This window comes from Malaya genurostris, chromosome 1, assembly GCF_030247185.1.
Source record: "Malaya genurostris strain Urasoe2022 chromosome 1, Malgen_1.1, whole genome shotgun sequence".
Lineage (NCBI taxonomy): Eukaryota > Metazoa > Arthropoda > Insecta > Diptera > Culicidae > Malaya > Malaya genurostris.
The window spans coordinates 96,580,545-96,599,179 of NC_080570.1; the positions used below are offsets into that span (position 1 = coordinate 96,580,545).

Sequence of the window (18,635 nt, forward strand, 5' to 3'; positions counted from 1 at the left end):
GGTCACATTTGTATGGAGCAAAAAATTTGCATAGAATTTAGATGATATAAGTCATTAAGTTTGACAGATAAACTTCCAATCATCATCATCGCACATGTACTCCTCTAGCTGTGAATCACAACGTTAGATCGCCCATAATGTATGATACGTAAAACTGACTTGGCGAGTCTGTAAATTTGGACGAAAGTCTGCCAAAAAGTCGATTTTAAAAGTCTGCACAACAAAAAATGTCTGCAATATACGAGGGGGACGACACTAAAAAACTGCACATCGCTTCGATTCGGCTTTTTCACGCTGCATACGATTATGCACACTTTGCTTCTCTTTGCTACACATAGTAACGGTTGAATATGGATCGATCGTCTTTTCATGGATTTTTGCTGGTTAAAAACATAATCATAGAGATATGATGTATCGTAATAGGCCATGAAACCTGAAAGTTGCAAATGTCACATGAAGATGCCAGATGCAGACAGTTCGGAGAGTTGTGAACTATCGTCCTGTATAATCAGTTTTGTTATATTCTGGTGCATATCTAACCCACACACCGAGAGCGTATGCTCCGGATTATCTGCCATATCCTGTCGGATGGTTGGCCATTCTCGTTTAATATCTGCGTCATTTTCCACAGTTTCTATATTCAACTCGAACCAAAAATTATTCCGAATTTCATCTACATCGTACACTGTAGGGTTTCTCTTGTAGAGACGTTCCATTGTCTAATTTTTTTTAACGTCTGCGAACCTTCAAAATATGCTAGAAGGGAAATCGTGAAGTAAACAGTTATGTAGTTTGCTGTTAATATGTATTAAAGTAAAAAATAAATGAATTGTTATCCTTTCTATAAGATTTTCAATAACATATTAAACACAGCTTTATTCAGTTTTGGCTTCAGTATTAATGAAAAACGTTTCTAAACATAAAAATTGCAAGTCTAAGCATCTAACAAAATATAAAACCAGTTTAATATCACAGACAGAGATATCTTTGGGTAAACCTTCAAACGGCTACAATAAATTGAAATATATTCCATCTTCAAGCTCCCAGCTACCAAGAAAACAAATTTTCAATGTTGTTTAACCCTAATTTCATTTTACCAATCTGCTGACGAATCAATGTTGACACTCAGTGAATGTCAAGACCAGTAACAGAAACTTTTTAAGAGATCACATGTTCTTTGACTTTCTTTTACACGGTTAGAAACGCTTTCAAACGGATCGATCTAGATGTTTGGATAGATGTAGTTTTTTTCGCTTTCCATTGACTTTTTGTATTTTATTTGAAAAAACCAGATCTGTCGTCCCCCTCGGCAGTATATACTATAAGCGGCCCTTACACGAGACAATATTATTATCAATACAAGGAGTATTGCCAATACTTTTGATCGTGTAATGGAAACTTAATTAGATTGACGAAAATACTGTCAAAAAATCAAAACTGCTCATCACTCCGACAATACTTTCTCGCCAGAGAGAAACTGTTAAATATGCGCAATGACGTCTTCTCTCAATATTTTAATATTCATTTAAAGCCGGGTATAAATAAACGATATAAAAAAAATTCATTTGCAATATTTAAAGCGCCAAACGCTTAAATTTTTCGAAAAACTCGGACTCAAGTTATCAAACCAATTGGATTGATGGTATTGACAATAATATTATTTCGTGTAAAGCGGCCCTTATTCACACATATATCAAGATTTTCCATGTTTAATTGTAGTTTGTTCCATGTTGTAAATCACTACTGCCGATATAAAAATTTTCAAAAGAATCCTCCTTTTCTTGGTTCAATTTTTCATTGGCAGGTGTCACTACCGGTAATTCAGTTTCGCGGCAATGTGCCAACCGTAGTGAATACAGATATGGTTTGATCAACAAATAAATCCGTAGGGTTGGCATCGCTGCTCGAGAGCAATATTCACGCAGAGAAAAATATTGTAAAAGTAACTAAATTTTGGTTTCTCGCAACGATTTATTTTATTGAAATAGTGACAACAGAAAATTTGGTTTCATTTAGCAACTATAGTTGCTTGAAACTACAAAACTGTTTGATTTGATATTTGATTTGTCTTAGTGAATTAGTTTATTTCAATAAATATTTTGTTAAAAACGACAAATATTTGGCTTGTGGATTCCTGTCAGTTTCTTAACAAACAATTCCATAGTAAATTTAACTTGCAAAGTCAGTTTAGTTTACAATGAACTAACATTAAATGAAGGTAATCTTTATAGTGCTTTGAATTTATAAACTTGGCAGTTGAAATAAATGATAAAATATACCCCTAAAATGAATATTAATTCTACTTACGTTTTTTGTTCCTCAAAATTTTTGTTTTTTTTTGTTGTTGAGAGTAAAATGATTTCTTTCAAAATAAATTGGAGGGTTATTTTTGATACATTTATTGTCGATTTGTTTTATTTTAACAATTCTAATTACTTACATGAATGAAATTAAAATTATTTTCAAACCGCAATCATGACGCGATGCCCTTGCAGATCGGTTAAAATAGAAATATCCTGCAACATTTTTTTTGTGAAGAAAACGTAATGTAATGATATGTAATATTATGAGGTTTCTAATATTACTGATTATCAATACTTACGATTGAATTGTTGAAATGCTCAACGAAAAAGAAATGAGCAGATGAAGTTTCACTTTTTGAAACACGTACGAATACTTTTGTTTATTCACAGTTGAAAATGTGTTTATAAGAAATATAATTGACATGGTTTATTTCAACAATAAACTGTGTTGTATCATTATACAAATTAGATCATAGATGAAAGGAATCAATTTTTTTATTAACATAAGGATCAATTAGAATCGAATCAACAAATATTTGGCAATAAAATCAACTCAACTTTCGTTGATAAGCAAAAAATTGGTAGTTTATTTCAACAATAAAATTAGCTGGAACAGCAATTTTTTCCGTTGGGTGAGACCCAACCATTCACATCAAACAGCGATTATTGTTGGTGTTGAAGGGGGAAATTGGTTTGAAACAATCATATTCTAGATAGAAATTAACAAAAATCAAATTTAAAAATCTACTAACTGTTTTGTTCTTTCAAACAAGCTCAATTTTTCTGCGTGTTGTTCGACGAACTACAAATGCAAAAGAAACCCTATGAATGTTTCTTGAAAACATTTACTTTTCGTGTAAAAGCAAAAAATACCATTTAAATGTACCATGCAAAACCTTTACAAAATATAATAAGGGTATTTTTAATCGATTTCACTCTCTAAGAATTAAAAAGATAATGTTATTGTCTTCTGAATGAAATTTTCTGAAAACTACGGTATTGCAAGTTCCACAGTAAATTACAAAACAAAAAAAATTACTACAGCACAAGGATATACAATTTCATGTATGTACTATTTCTACTACTAATATAGGCTAGTATAGGTTTTGTAGGAGATACTTTGGACTATTGAAATTAATTAGTGTCGTTGTTTTTCGTGTGGGCAATTTTCCTCAAAATGACTTTTCCTATCGGTACTTGTTCGACGGTACCAAAATCGAAAATTTTTAAAAAAATGTTAAAAATTACTTATAGCATTTTAAGCAATATAGGCTAGTATAGGTTTTGTAGGAGACACTTTGGACTATTGAAATTAATTAGTGTCGTTGGTTTTCGTGTGGGCAATTTTTCCCCAATATTACTTATTCCGTCACTTCACTTAATCATCAGAATTATGTATTGTATTGCTGAAGAGCTTTTTGGTTGCTGGGTGCTTCCAAAATCTGTCACTAGGGGGCCATCATCGAATTTGATTGCTTGAACTAATATTTTTTAACAGAATATTAACAACACTTGGAACAATTTAAGCAATATAGGCTAGTATAGGTTTTATAGCAGACACTTTGGGCTATTGAAATTAATTAGTGTCGTTGGTTTTCGTGTGGGCAATTTTTCTCAAAATGACTTTTCCTATCGGTACTTGTTCGACGGTACCAAAATCGAAAATTTTTGAAAAAATGTTAAAAATTACTTAAAGCATTTTAAGCAATATAGGCTAGTATAGGTTTTGTAGGAGACACTTTGGACTATTGAAATTAATTAGTGTCGTTGGTTTTCGTGTGGGCAATTTTTCTCAAAATGACTTTTCCTATCGGTACTTGTTCCACGGTACCAAAATCGAAAATTTTTGAAAAAATGTTAAAAATTACTTAAAGCATTTTAAGCAATATAGGCTAGTATAGGTTTTGTAGGAGACACTTTGGACTATTGAAATTAATTAGTGTCGTTGGTTTTCGTGTGGGCAATTTTTCTTAAAATGACTTTTCCTATCGGTACTTGTTCCACGGTACCAAAATCGAAAATTTTTGAAAAAATGTTAAAAATTACTTAAAGCATTTTAAGCAATATAGGCTAGTATAGGTTTTGTAGGAGACACTTTGGACTATTGAAATTAATTAGTGTCGTTGGTTTTCGTGTGGGCAATTTTTCTCAAAATGACTTTTCCTATCGGTACTTGTTCGACGGTACCGAAATCGAAAATTTTTGAAAAAATGTTAAAAATTACTTAAAGCATTTTAAGCAATATAGGCTAGTATAGGTTTTGTAGGAGACACTTTGGACTATTGAAATTAATTAGTGTCGTTGGTTTTCGTGTGGGCAATTTTTCTCAAAATGACTTTTCCTATCGGTACTTGTTCCACGGTACCAAAATCGAAAATTTTTGAAAAAATGTTAAAAATTACTTAAAGCATTTTAAGCAATATAGGCTAGTATAGGTTTTGTAGGAGACACTTTGGACTATTGAAATTAATTAGTGTCGTTGGTTTTCGTGTGGGCAATTTTTCTTAAAATGACTTTTCCTATCGGTACTTGTTCCACGGTACCAAAATCGAAAATTTTTGAAAAAATGTTAAAAATTACTTAAAGCATTTTAAGCAATATAGGCTAGTATAGGTTTTGTAGGAGACACTTTGGACTATTGAAATTAATTAGTGTCGTTGGTTTTCGTGTGGGCAATTTTTCTCAAAATGACTTTTCCTATCGGTACTTGTTCGACGGTACCAAAATCGAAAATTTTTGAAAAAATGTTAAAAATTACTTAAAGCATTTTAAGCAATATAGGCTAGTATAGGTTTTGTAGGAGACACTTTGGACTATTGAAATTAATTAGTGTCGTTGGTTTTCGTGTGGGCAATTTTTCTTAAAATGACTTTTCCTATCGGTACTTGTTCCACGGTACCAAAATCGAAAATTTTTGAAAAAATGTTAAAAATTACTTAAAGCATTTTAAGCAATATAGGCTAGTATAGGTTTTGTAGGAGACACTTTGGACTATTGAAATTAATTAGTGTCGTTGGTTTTCGTGTGGGCAATTTTTCCCCAATATTACTTATTCCGTCACTTCACTTAATCATCAGAATTATGTATTGTATTGCTGAAGAGCTTTTTGGTTGCTGGGTGCTTCCAAAATCTGTCACTAGGGGGCCATCATCGAATTTGATTGCTTGAACTAATATTTTTTAACAGAATATTAACAACACTTGGAACAATTTAAGCAATATAGGCTAGTATAGGTTTTATAGCAGACACTTTGGGCTATTGAAATTAATTAGTGTCGTTGGTTTTCGTGTGGGCAATTTTTCTCAAAATGACTTTTCCTATCGGTACTTGTTCCACGGTACCAAAATCGAAAATTTTTGAAAAAATGTTAAAAATTACTTAAAGCATTTTAAGCAATATAGGCTAGTATAGGTTTTGTAGGAGACACTTTGGACTATTGAAATTAATTAGTGTCGTTGGTTTTCGTGTGGGCAGTTTTCCCCAATATTACTTATTCCGTCACTTCACTTAATCATCAGAATTATGTATTGTATTGCTGAAGAGCTTTTTGGTTGCTGGGTGCTTCCAAAATCTGTCACTAGGGGGCCATCATCGAATTTGATTGCTTGAACTAATATTTTTTAACAGAATATTAACAACACTTGGAACAATTTAAGCAATATAGGCTAGTATAGGTTTTATAGCAGACACTTTGGGCTATTGAAATTAATTAGTGTCGTTGGTTTTCGTGTGGGCAATTTTTCTCAAAATGACTTTTCCTATCGGTACTTGTTCCACGGTACCAAAATCGAAAATTTTTGAAAAAATGTTAAAAATTACTTAAAGCATTTTAAGCAATATAGGCTAGTATAGGTTTTGTAGGAGACACTTTGGACTATTGAAATTAATTAGTGTCGTTGGTTTTCGTGTGGGCAGTTTTCCCCAATATTACTTATTCCGTCACTTCACTTAATCATCAGAATTATGTATTGTATTGCTGAAGAGCTTTTTGGTTGCTGGGTGCTTCCAAAATCTGTCACTAGGGGGCCATCATCGAATTTGATTGCTTGAACTAATATTTTTTAACAGAATATTAACAACACTTGGAACAATTTAAGCAATATAGGCTAGTATAGGTTTTATAGCAGACACTTTGGGCTATTGAAATTAATTAGTGTCGTTGGTTTTCGTGTGGGCAATTTTTCTCAAAATGACTTTTCCTATCGGTACTTGTTCCACGGTACCAAAATCGAAAATTTTTGAAAAAATGTTAAAAATTACTTAAAGCATTTTAAGCAATATAGGCTAGTATAGGTTTTGTAGGAGACACTTTGGACTATTGAAATTAATTAGTGTCGTTGGTTTTCGTGTGGGCAATTTTTCTTAAAATGACTTTTCCTATCGGTACTTGTTCCACGGTACCAAAATCGAAAATTTTTGAAAAAATGTTAAAAATTACTTAAAGCATTTTAAGCAATATAGGCTAGTATAGGTTTTGTAGGAGACACTTTGGACTATTGAAATTAATTAGTGTCGTTGGTTTTCGTGTGGGCAATTTTTCTTAAAATGACTTTTCCTATCGGTACTTGTTCCACGGTACCAAAATCGAAAATTTTTGAAAAAATGTTAAAAATTACTTAAAGCATTTTAAGCAATATAGGCTAGTATAGGTTTTGTAGGAGACACTTTGGACTATTGAAATTAATTAGTGTCGTTGGTTTTCGTGTGGGCAATTTTTCTTAAAATGACTTTTCCTATCGGTACTTAATCCACGGTACCAAAATCGAAAATTTTTGAAAAAATGTTAAAAATTACTTAAAGCATTTTAAGCAATATAGGCTAGTATAGGTTTTGTAGGAGACACTTTGGACTATTGAAATTAATTAGTGTCGTTGGTTTTCGTGTGGGCAATTTTTCTTAAAATGACTTTTCCTATCGGTACTTGTTCCACGGTACCAAAATCGAAAATTTTTGAAAAAATGTTAAAAATTACTTAAAGCATTTTAAGCAATATAGGCTAGTATAGGTTTTGTAGGAGACACTTTGGACTATTGAAATTAATTAGTGTCGTTGGTTTTCGTGTGGGCAATTTTTCTCAAAATGACTTTTCCTATCGGTACTTGTTCGACGGTACCGAAATCGAAAATTTTTGAAAAAATGTTAAAAATTACTTAAAGCATTTTAAGCAATATAGGCTAGTATAGGTTTTGTAGGAGACACTTTGGACTATTGAAATTAATTAGTGTCGTTGGTTTTCGTGTGGGCAATTTTTCTCAAAATGACTTTTCCTATCGGTACTTGTTCGACGGTACCGAAACCGAAAATTTTTGAAAAAATGTTAAAAATTACTTAAAGCATTTTAAGCAATATAGGCTAGTATAGGTTTTGTAGAAGACACTTTGGACTATTGAAATTAATTAGTGTCGTTGGTTTTCGTGTGGGCAATTTTTCTCAAAATGACTTTTCCTATCGGTACTTGTTCGACGGTACCGAAATCGAAAATTTTTGAAAAAATGTTAAAAAATACTTAAAGCATTTTAAGCAATATAGGCTAGTATAGGTTTTGTAGGAGACACTTTGGACTATTGAAATTAATTAGTGTCGTTGGTTTTCGTGTGGGCAATTTTTCTCAAAATGACTTTTCCTATCGGTACTTGTTCGACGGTACCGAAATCGAAAAATTTTGAAAAAATGTTAAAAATTACTTAAAGCATTTTAAGCAATATAGGCTAGTATAGGTTTTGTAGGAGACACTTTGGACTATTGAAATTAATTAGTGTCGTTGGTTTTCGTGTGGGCAATTTTTCTCAAAATGACTTTTCCTATCGGTACTTGTTCCACGGTACCAAAATCGAAAATTTTTGAAAAAATGTTAAAAATTACTTAAAGCATTTTAAGCAATATAGGCTAGTATAGGTTTTGTAGGAGACACTTTGGACTATTGAAATTAATTAGTGTCGTTGGTTTTCGTGTGGGCAATTTTTCTCAAAATGACTTTTCCTATCGGTACTTGTTCGACGGTACCGAAATCGAAAATTTTTGAAAAAATGTTAAAAATTACTTAAAGCATTTTAAGCAATATAGGCTAGTATAGGTTTTGTAGAAGACACTTTGGACTATTGAAATTAATTAGTGTCGTTGGTTTTCGTGTGGGCAATTTTTCTCAAAATGACTTTTCCTATCGGTACTTGTTCGACGGTACCGAAATCGAAAATTTTTGAAAAAATGTTAAAAAATACTTAAAGCATTTTAAGCAATATAGGCTAGTATAGGTTTTGTAGGAGACACTTTGGACTATTGAAATTAATTAGTGTCGTTGGTTTTCGTGTGGGCAATTTTTCTCAAAATGACTTTTCCTATCGGTACTTGTTCCACGGTACCAAAATCGAAAATTTTTGAAAAAATGTTAAAAATTACTTAAAGCATTTTAAGCAATATAGGCTAGTATAGGTTTTGTAGGAGACACTTTGGACTATTGAAATTAATTAGTGTCGTTGGTTTTCGTGTGGGCAATTTTTCTTAAAATGACTTTTCCTATCGGTACTTGTTCCACGGTACCAAAATCGAAAATTTTTGAAAAAATGTTAAAAATTACTTAAAGCATTTTAAGCAATATAGGCTAGTATAGGTTTTGTAGGAGACACTTTGGACTATTGAAATTAATTAGTGTCGTTGGTTTTCGTGTGGGCAATTTTTCTCAAAATGACTTTTCCTATCGGTACTTGTTCGACGGTACCGAAATCGAAAAATTTTGAAAAAATGTTAAAAATTACTTAAAGCATTTTAAGCAATATAGGCTAGTATAGGTTTTGTAGGAGACACTTTGGACTATTGAAATTAATTAGTGTCGTTGGTTTTCGTGTGGGCAATTTTTCTCAAAATGACTTTTCCTATCGGTACTTGTTCGACGGTACCGAAATCGAAAAATTTTGAAAAAATGTTAAAAATTACTTAAAGCATTTTAAGCAATATAGGCTAGTATAGGTTTTGTAGGAGACACTTTGGACTATTGAAATTAATTAGTGTCGTTGGTTTTCGTGTGGGCAATTTTTCTCAAAATGACTTTTCCTATCAGTACTTGTTCGACGGTACCGAAACCGAAAATTTTTGAAAAAATGTTAAAAATTACTTAAAGCATTTTAAGCAATATAGGCTAGTATAGGTTTTGTAGGAGACACTTTGGACTATTGAAATTAATTAGTGTCGTTGGTTTTCGTGTGGGCAATTTTTCTCAAAATGACTTTTCCTATCGGTACTTGTTCGACGGTACCGAAATCGAAAAATTTTGAAAAAATGTTAAAAATTACTTAAAGCATTTTAAGCAATATAGGCTAGTATAGGTTTTGTAGGAGACACTTTGGACTATTGAAATTAATTAGTGTCGTTGGTTTTCGTGTGGGCAATTTTTCTCAAAATGACTTTTCCTATCGGTACTTGTTCGACGGTACCGAAACCGAAAATTTTTGAAAAAATGTTAAAAATTACTTAAAGCATTTTAAGCAATATAGGCTAGTATAGGTTTTGTAGGAGACACTTTGGACTATTGAAATTAATTAGTGTCGTTGGTTTTCGTGTGGGCAATTTTTCTCAAAATGACTTTTCCTATCGGTACTTGTTCCACGGTACCAAAATCGAAAATTTTTGAAAAAATGTTAAAAATTACTTAAAGCATTTTAAGCAATATAGGCTAGTATAGGTTTTGTAGGAGACACTTTGGACTATTGAAATTAATTAGTGTCGTTGGTTTTCGTGTGGGCAATTTTTCTTAAAATGACTTTTCCTATCGGTACTTGTTCCACGGTACCAAAATCGAAAATTTTTGAAAAAATGTTAAAAATTACTTAAAGCATTTTAAGCAATATAGGCTAGTATAGGTTTTGTAGGAGACACTTTGGACTATTGAAATTAATTAGTGTCGTTGGTTTTCGTGTGGGCAATTTTTCTCAAAATGACTTTTCCTATCGGTACTTGTTCGACGGTACCGAAATCGAAAATTTTTGAAAAAATGTTAAAAATTACTTAAAGCATTTTAAGCAATATAGGCTAGTATAGGTTTTGTAGGAGACACTTTGGACTATTGAAATTAATTAGTGTCGTTGGTTTTCGTGTGGGCAATTTTTCTCAAAATGACTTTTCCTATCGGTACTTGTTCCACGGTACCAAAATCGAAAATTTTTGAAAAAATGTTAAAAATTACTTAAAGCATTTTAAGCAATATAGGCTAGTATAGGTTTTGTAGGAGACACTTTGGACTATTGAAATTAATTAGTGTCGTTGGTTTTCGTGTGGGCAATTTTTCTCAAAATGACTTTTCCTATCGGTACTTGTTCCACGGTACCAAAATCGAAAATTTTTGAAAAAATGTTAAAAATTACTTAAAGCATTTTAAGCAATATAGGCTAGTATAGGTTTTGTAGGAGACACTTTGGACTATTGAAATTAACTAGTGTCGTTGGTTTTCGTGTGGGCAATTTTTCTCAAAATGACTTTTCCTATCGGTACTTGTTCCACGGTACCAAAATCGAAAATTTTTGGAAAAATGTTAAAAATTACTCAAAGCATTTTAAGCAATATAGGCTAGTATAGGTTTTGTAGGAGACACTTTGGACTATTGAAATTAATTAGTGTCGTTGGTTTTCGTGTGGGCAATTTTTCTCAAAATGACTTTTCCTATCGGTACTTGTTCCACGGTACCAAAATCGAAAATTTTTGAAAAAATGTTAAAAATTACTTAAAGCATTTTAAGCAATATAGGCTAGTATAGGTTTTGTAGGAGACACTTTGGACTATTGAAATTAACTAGTGTCGTTGGTTTTCGTGTGGGCAATTTTTCTCAAAATGACTTTTCCTATCGGTACTTGTTCCACGGTACCAAAATCGAAAATTTTTGGAAAAATGTTAAAAATTACTCAAAGCATTTTAAGCAATATAGGCTAGTATAGGTTTTGTAGGAGACACTTTGGACTATTGAAATTAATTAGTGTCGTTGGTTTTCGTGTGGGCAATTTTTCTCAAAATGACTTTTCCTATCGGTACTTGTTCGACGGTACCGAAATCGAAAAATTTTGAAAAAATGTTAAAAATTACTTAAAGCATTTTAAGCAATATAGGCTAGTATAGGTTTTGTAGGAGACACTTTGGACTATTGAAATTAATTAGTGTCGTTGGTTTTCGTGTGGGCAATTTTTCTCAAAATGACTTTTCCTATCGGTACTTGTTCGACGGTACCGAAATCGAAAATTTTTGAAAAAATGTTAAAAATTACTTAAAGCATTTTAAGCAATATAGGCTAGTATAGGTTTTGTAGAAGACACTTTGGACTATTGAAATTAATTAGTGTCGTTGGTTTTCGTGTGGGCAATTTTTCTCAAAATGACTTTTCCTATCGGTACTTGTTCGACGGTACCGAAATCGAAAATTTTTGAAAAAATGTTAAAAAATACTTAAAGCATTTTAAGCAATATAGGCTAGTATAGGTTTTGTAGGAGACACTTTGGACTATTGAAATTAATTAGTGTCGTTGGTTTTCGTGTGGGCAATTTTTCTCAAAATGACTTTTCCTATCGGTACTTGTTCGACGGTACCGAAATCGAAAATTTTTGAAAAAATGTTAAAAATTACTTAAAGCATTTTAAGCAATATAGGCTAGTATAGGATTTGTAGGAGACACTTTGGACTATTGAAATTAATTAGTGTCGTTGGTTTTCGTGTGGGCAATTATTCTCAAAATGACTTTTCCTATCGGTACTTGTTCGACGGTACCGAAATCGAAAATTTTTGAAAAAATGTTAAAAAATACTTAAAGCATTTTAAGCAATATAGGCTAGTATAGGTTTTGTAGGAGACACTTTGGACTATTGAAATTAATTAGTGTCGTTGGTTTTCGTGTGGGCAATTTTTCTCAAATTGACTTTTCCTATCGGTACTTGTTCCACGGTACCAAAATCGAAAATTTTTGAAAAAATGTTAAAAATTACTTAAAGCATTTTAAGCAATATAGGCTAGTATAGGTTTTGTAGGAGACACTTTGGACTATTGAAATTAATTAGTGTCGTTGGTTTTCGTGTGGGCAATTTTTCTCAAAATGACTTTTCCTATCGGTACTTGTTCCACGGTACCAAAATCGAAAATTTTTGAAAAAATGTTAAAAATTACTTAAAGCATTTTAAGCAATATAGGCTAGTATAGGTTTTGTAGGAGACACTTTGGACTATTGAAATTAATTAGTGTCGTTGGTTTTCGTGTGGGCAATTTTTCTCAAAATGACTTTTCCTATCGGTACTTGTTCCACGGTACCAAAATCGAAAATTTTTGAAAAAATGTTAAAAATTACTTAAAGCATTTTAAGCAATATAGGCTAGTATAGGTTTTGTAGGAGACACTTTGGACTATTGAAATTAATTAGTGTCGTTGGTTTTCGTGTGGGCAATTTTTCTCAAAATGACTTTTCCTATCGGTACTTGTTCTACGGTACCAAAATCGAAAATTTTTGAAAAAATGTTAAAAATTACTTAAAGCATTTTAAGCAATATAGGCTAGTATAGGTTTTGTAGGAGACACTTTGGACTATTGAAATTAATTAGTGTCGTTGGTTTTCGTGTGGGCAATTTTTCTCAAAATGACTTTTCCTATCGGTACTTGTTCCACGGTACCAAAATCGAAAATTTTTGAAAAAATGTTAAAAATTACTTAAAGCATTTTAAGCAATATAGGCTAGTATATGTTTTGTAGGAGACATTTTGGGCTATTGAAATTAATTAGTGTCGTTGGTTTTCGTGTGTGCAATTTTTCTCAAAATGACTTTTCCTATCGGTACTTGTTCCACGGTACCAAAATCGAAAATTTTTGAAAAAATGTTAAAAATTACTTAAAGCATTTTAAGCAATATAGGCTAGTATAGGTTTTGTAGGAGACACTTTGGACTATTGAAATTAATTAGTGTCGTTGGTTTTCGTGTGGGCAATTTTTCTCAAAATGACTTTTCCTATCGGTACTTGTTCCACGGTACCGAAAGCGATGATTTTTGAAAAAATGTTTAAAATTATTTTTAAATTGAAAAATGTGAAGCTCTGTAACAATTTTTATTTCATTTACTTTTTATATACAATGTTTTAAAAATAGTTATCCTGATTTTCGACAATGCTACAAAAGAACATTTTGGTCGGTGAGCTTTAGTCGTTGAATTCACGTTTTACTGGCTTGCTTTCCTGCTTCCGATACCTGCCACTAGAGTGCCTTTGGTAGATCGTTTGTTCTGAGCTTTTTAGTAGGTCGCTATTAAGGTGGCAGTTCGATTTTTCGGAAAAGCTTTTTGGTTGGTGAAAGAGCTTTGGTCGGTGAGAGCTTTAGTCGGTGAGTTCACTTAAGTAAAAAGTTACTCAGAGTTTGAGTACTAGTTACTCATTTTCAAATAATACATGAACATCAAAAATTGAGTAGTTACCATGAATTATCATGAGAAACTCTTACTAAATCAGCGCTGCCAACTATACCGATTTCTCGGTATTTATGCCGATTTTTGGGCTCATTACAGGAATACAGATATGCTCTCTCAAAATACCGATATTTAAATTTTCATACAGATAAATACCGATTTTCAGTTTTGTGTTGGATTCCGTAGGGGTAAACCAAGTCGAGCGACCTCTTTTTTTGGTCGCAAAATCAGTTTTCGCACTAAATCGATGTGTGATTTTTCGAGAAAGATATTGTACAGATAGATTTTTCCGCCAAATACATATTTTTGGAAAAAAAAGTTGACAGCACTGCTCTAAATTTGAGTTTAACGGAAGAACTCGTTTTTATTCTAGATTAGTCTAACAGTCGTAATAACTATTTGTAGCAACAGGTGCTATTTTTTGCTATACTGTTTTCGCTTGAGAAATCTGAAACTGACCCAGGGTAGTATCATCAAACAAACACTTTTCACGAAATTGTGTTTGGCTTGTACTTACACGCTTAAAAATAGTTACTCAAAAACGAATAAGATCTTACTCATCTACAGAAAAAGTGGAACAACTCTAATTTAGAGTAACTCCAAAGTTACTCAAATTTGAGTTCTTCCACTGGAAACGATATTTGGGTAAAATCTACTCATTTACTGAGTAATACTTAATTTGTACGTGTACCAAAAATAGAGTAACTATCACTCAAATTTTGAGTGAAATTTTATTTCACATATACCAAATTTGCAAAAAAATTGCTCCTTTTCTGAGTGTATTGTATTAAAATATTAAGTAATTGAACTCAATACTATATCAAGTGGTGGTCGCTTGGAGTTGTGTTTCAATCGCAAATTAACATACATGTCAGTTATGCTCAGGCACCAATCATACACTTATTCCTCATAAATGACATTTGAGCATATTCGTTTCCATTCTAAAGCAAAACACGAAGTTTATCATTCCGGTTTTTGCAGACACAACACCGTTTGTGTTAAGCGACTCACCCTCGAAACACGCGATCTCACTAACAAAAAATACAACCTGTTGCTACAAATGGTTATTAAAACTTTTAGACTGATCTTGCGAATAGTGACAAAAAAACGAGTTCTTGCGTTAAACTCAAATTTAGAGTAGAAGTTACTCAATATCATTGATGATAACTACTTAATTTTTGACGTTTCCATGTATCATTTGAAAATGAGTAACTAGTACTCAAACTCTGAGTAACTTTTTCTAAGCGTGTAGCAACGGAGATTAGCAGCCCTTACACGAGACAATATTATTGTCAATACAAGGAGTATTGACAATACTTTTGATCGTGTAATGGAAACTTCATTGCACTCAAAATAAAGCGCAGGTTATAGACAAATGCAGAATCACTTAAATCTGAGATTTTTAAAAATTTACGAGATTTAAATGATTCCAATAAATAAAATGGGCGCACTTGTATGAATGATATGAATCAATATTAGAGTGTAAATTCAGTACACCTCTCAACTACGTGGATTCCACGTAAGCATGTATCATATATTTGACATATTTCAATCAAGTGAGGAACACGTATTTGTTATGTGAATCACTTAAGCATTTCTTTACGATAACTGCAACACATGTATTTTACGTGATATTCTTATGTGAAAAAACCACCATGGCATCTACATGTTTTTTAATGGATGAATTACTTTCAGACTTTCCTGAAAATTTATTGAGTGTTTTAAATGGTATGTTTATTTTATTAATAACAACTTTCCAATATTATTATTTTGCATTTACAGATTGTGGAGTACGAGTGTTCGACCTAATTACATTGACCGTAGATGATCTTCGTATGCATTTGAAGGATACCGATGCTGACTGGAATATCGATGTTGTATTTGACGTGGTTCGCTCTTGGAGGAAACGAAATGTAAGTATACCATTTAGCTTTTAAGAATAGTTTCCATTATTGTTATATTTGCAGCAAGCAAAAATTACTTCTTTCTTACAATCTGTGTCTGAAAACGTGAACCCAGAAACTTCTGCAGAGAACGGGAGAAAATCTGGAAACGAACATAATGTCATTGAAAGAAAGCTTCTTGAAAGCCAAATTTATCACGAAAGAGAACCAAAAAAAGAATTATCGCACGAGACTACCGATACTTTAAATAATAAACTCAACAACAATAATACATCAGGAGCCCCGTTCTTAACAGATACCGAAAACTTTGTTATAAATATAGCCAACGATTTTTCGAGCGAGGATCTCGTACAGCAGGATATTACGGTATCTGACGTCTCGGAAACTTATTTCGAAGTTCATAAAAATTTGCAGCATGAAACTGCTTTTACGCCCCGATTTTTGGAATCATTACTGCAACAAACCGAGGAAGGCAAAGATATTATAGAACGCGCGAAAATTGGAGAATTGTCTGAAACGAAACAACTGGAATTGGCCGGTATAATAGCCAAATATCAAAGAAAAAAGTTCAAACCGAGCAATTAGAGACATATACATTGGCAATTTGTACTCTGTTCCAATCGGAACGACAGGTAAGAATCTGCAGAAAATAAAATTATTCTTACTAGAAATACTCAATGGAATTTCATTCATAGGAAAATTACTACATTCCAAGAGGAGGAGACCGAAGGAATCCCGGTGGAAAAATTGCAAACAAAATTGGAAACCTAAAGCAAAAGAAACGAAGAATTGATGTTAGAGAAGCAGAGTACGCGAAAACACGAAAGCTAACAGCATCACGTGAACTGCCGCTTGATTCAACTACAAACGAGGCTGTTAATTGGTTGGAATTGAACGGTGAACCGTGGAACACAGTGCTCGAGAAATGGTCAGTTAGTGCAGCTCACCGAAGACAGTATTTGAAAAACCGAAAGTTCACATTAAAGCTATTGAATCTGTACCCCCATTACAAAAGGTCGTATGGGTATCAATTGGTAAGAAGAGTATCAAAAATTGTAATGATTTACTCACATAGTATAATTTATTAGGTAGATATCGATTTTCGGTTTCTGTATGAAGATGCTCGCAACGGAATAGCTGTTCTGGAAAGCACGATAACTGGAATCATATTATATGCGACAAATAAAGCGCAGGATCCATCTGCTTTGAAACTTCTGAAATATTTGAACAACAACACTAATAGCTTAGGTATGCCATAATTTATCCTCATAATATAAATAAATCGATCTTATAATTGTTGTAGATGCACGAATGATTGCGTTGCTCCTAGTGCTGAACACTGTGTTGCCACCTATTCATGCAGGCTCACGCTTCAAGCCAACAATTTACGTTGCACAAGAAGACACAATTGTCTTTGTCAACAAGGAGGATGAAATAAAATCAAAAATCGATTCTATTTACGCAGCCTATGCAGAGCGAAATCAGCCTATCGTGCCAAAACTCGTAGTGTTAGGTGAAGACATCGATACCATCAGCGGAAGATTTTTCGTATGCTATGAAGAGGTATGCTATGAGCTCCCATCAGTTTCTAGAGCTACCGACGTTCTTATCAAGCTAACAGCAGTGTTTGGGTTACCCTTTTCGAAGTGTTCCAGATTAGTTTGGCACTTCATTAGTGAAGTAGCATATGGGATAAAGCATCCAGAGTCATATGCCAACATCAATCGAATAAAAACATTTCTAAACACGATCCATACAATATCACCACCATGATTACTTGTATGCTAGCTGGATGCCTTCATATGTATGAAGATGCTGAATTTTATTTAAGCCATTTGAGGAACCACCATCAGACACCGGTCACCTACCATTACAAATGTACAGTTTTGAACTGTATTCAAGTGTTTACCAATTACCATCGGTTCAGGAAACATATAATTAATCATTTTCGCAAAACTATTCAACAGAAAGAATTCTTAGTAATGGAAAAACAGGCAGATTTTCACAACGAAAATATGTCTAGAGTATTGCTTACTAAGAGAAGTAAAATAAGTGTATCTGACGAAACTGTAAATAAATCTAAATGTGATGATAAATTTACATTCCAAGCAGCTAAACTAACACTGTATATGCACAACAAAAACAACTTAGCAAGAAAAGATATTTACGATATTCAGAGGGAAATTTCTCTATTATTATCAGAGTTAGCAGGGTATTTAGAATCCCTGAAGATAAATTCAGATACGCAGACGGAATTCAAATTAAAATCTTATCTTAATAAAATGAAAACTATGTTTAGTTCAGTAAATTCAGATTACAATTTCTTCAATTACTTACATTATTTGAACGGATTAGAAATGCCTAAGATTATATCAATTCAAAACAATAAAATCATTGTTTCAAAAGTAAGCAGTTTCGATGATGGAATATGCGAAGAGAAACCTACGAGTTATTGTGTATTAATGCCTATTAAATATCAAATCAAGTCCTTCTTCGAAACTAAGAATATTTTTGATCAAACATTGTCAAATACAAAGGAATTAGAAAAATCACTCAAGATAAAAAATTTTGTGAACGGTACAACATGGAAGAAAATTCGAGCAAAATACAAAAATGAAACAATTTTACCTCTATGGATTTATGCAGATGAATACGAAGTGAATGATACACAAAGCTCGCACAATAACCGACATGCAATATGTGGTATTTATTTCAATTTTCCAACACTACCAGAACGATTTCTTTCAAGATTAACGAACATTTTTGTAGCAGGTATGATAAAAAAGGTTGATATGAAACATGTAGGAGTTAACGAGTTATTGAAACCCTTAATCGATGTATTCAAAGAAATAGAAGAAAACGGAATTAATTTGATCATTAATGGAAATAATGTGTTAGTGCGATTTGTTTTATGTCTTATGCAAGGCGATAATCTGGGTATTCATTCAATGCAAAAATTAGCGGGAAGCTTTAACGCAATGTTTTACTGCCGATTTTGCAAAAGACCAAAACCGT

The 18,635-nt window shown here is 32.5% G+C and overlaps 1 protein-coding gene across 1 annotated transcript in view; it reads left to right on the top strand.

Moving 5' to 3' along the window:
* The window catches only part of LOC131427040 (uncharacterized), an 18,616-nt gene extending 477 nt beyond the window's left edge, over positions 1-18,139 (top strand). The window contains exons 3-5 of the mRNA XM_058589924.1: positions 16,316-16,654; positions 16,709-16,868; positions 16,924-18,139. Coding sequence (XP_058445907.1) covers positions 16,316-16,654; positions 16,709-16,868; positions 16,924-17,393 — 969 coding nt within the window. The 3' untranslated portion in view covers positions 17,394-18,139. The remainder of the gene's footprint in view (positions 1-16,315; positions 16,655-16,708; positions 16,869-16,923) is intronic.
* Positions 18,140-18,635: the final 496 nt, after the last annotated feature.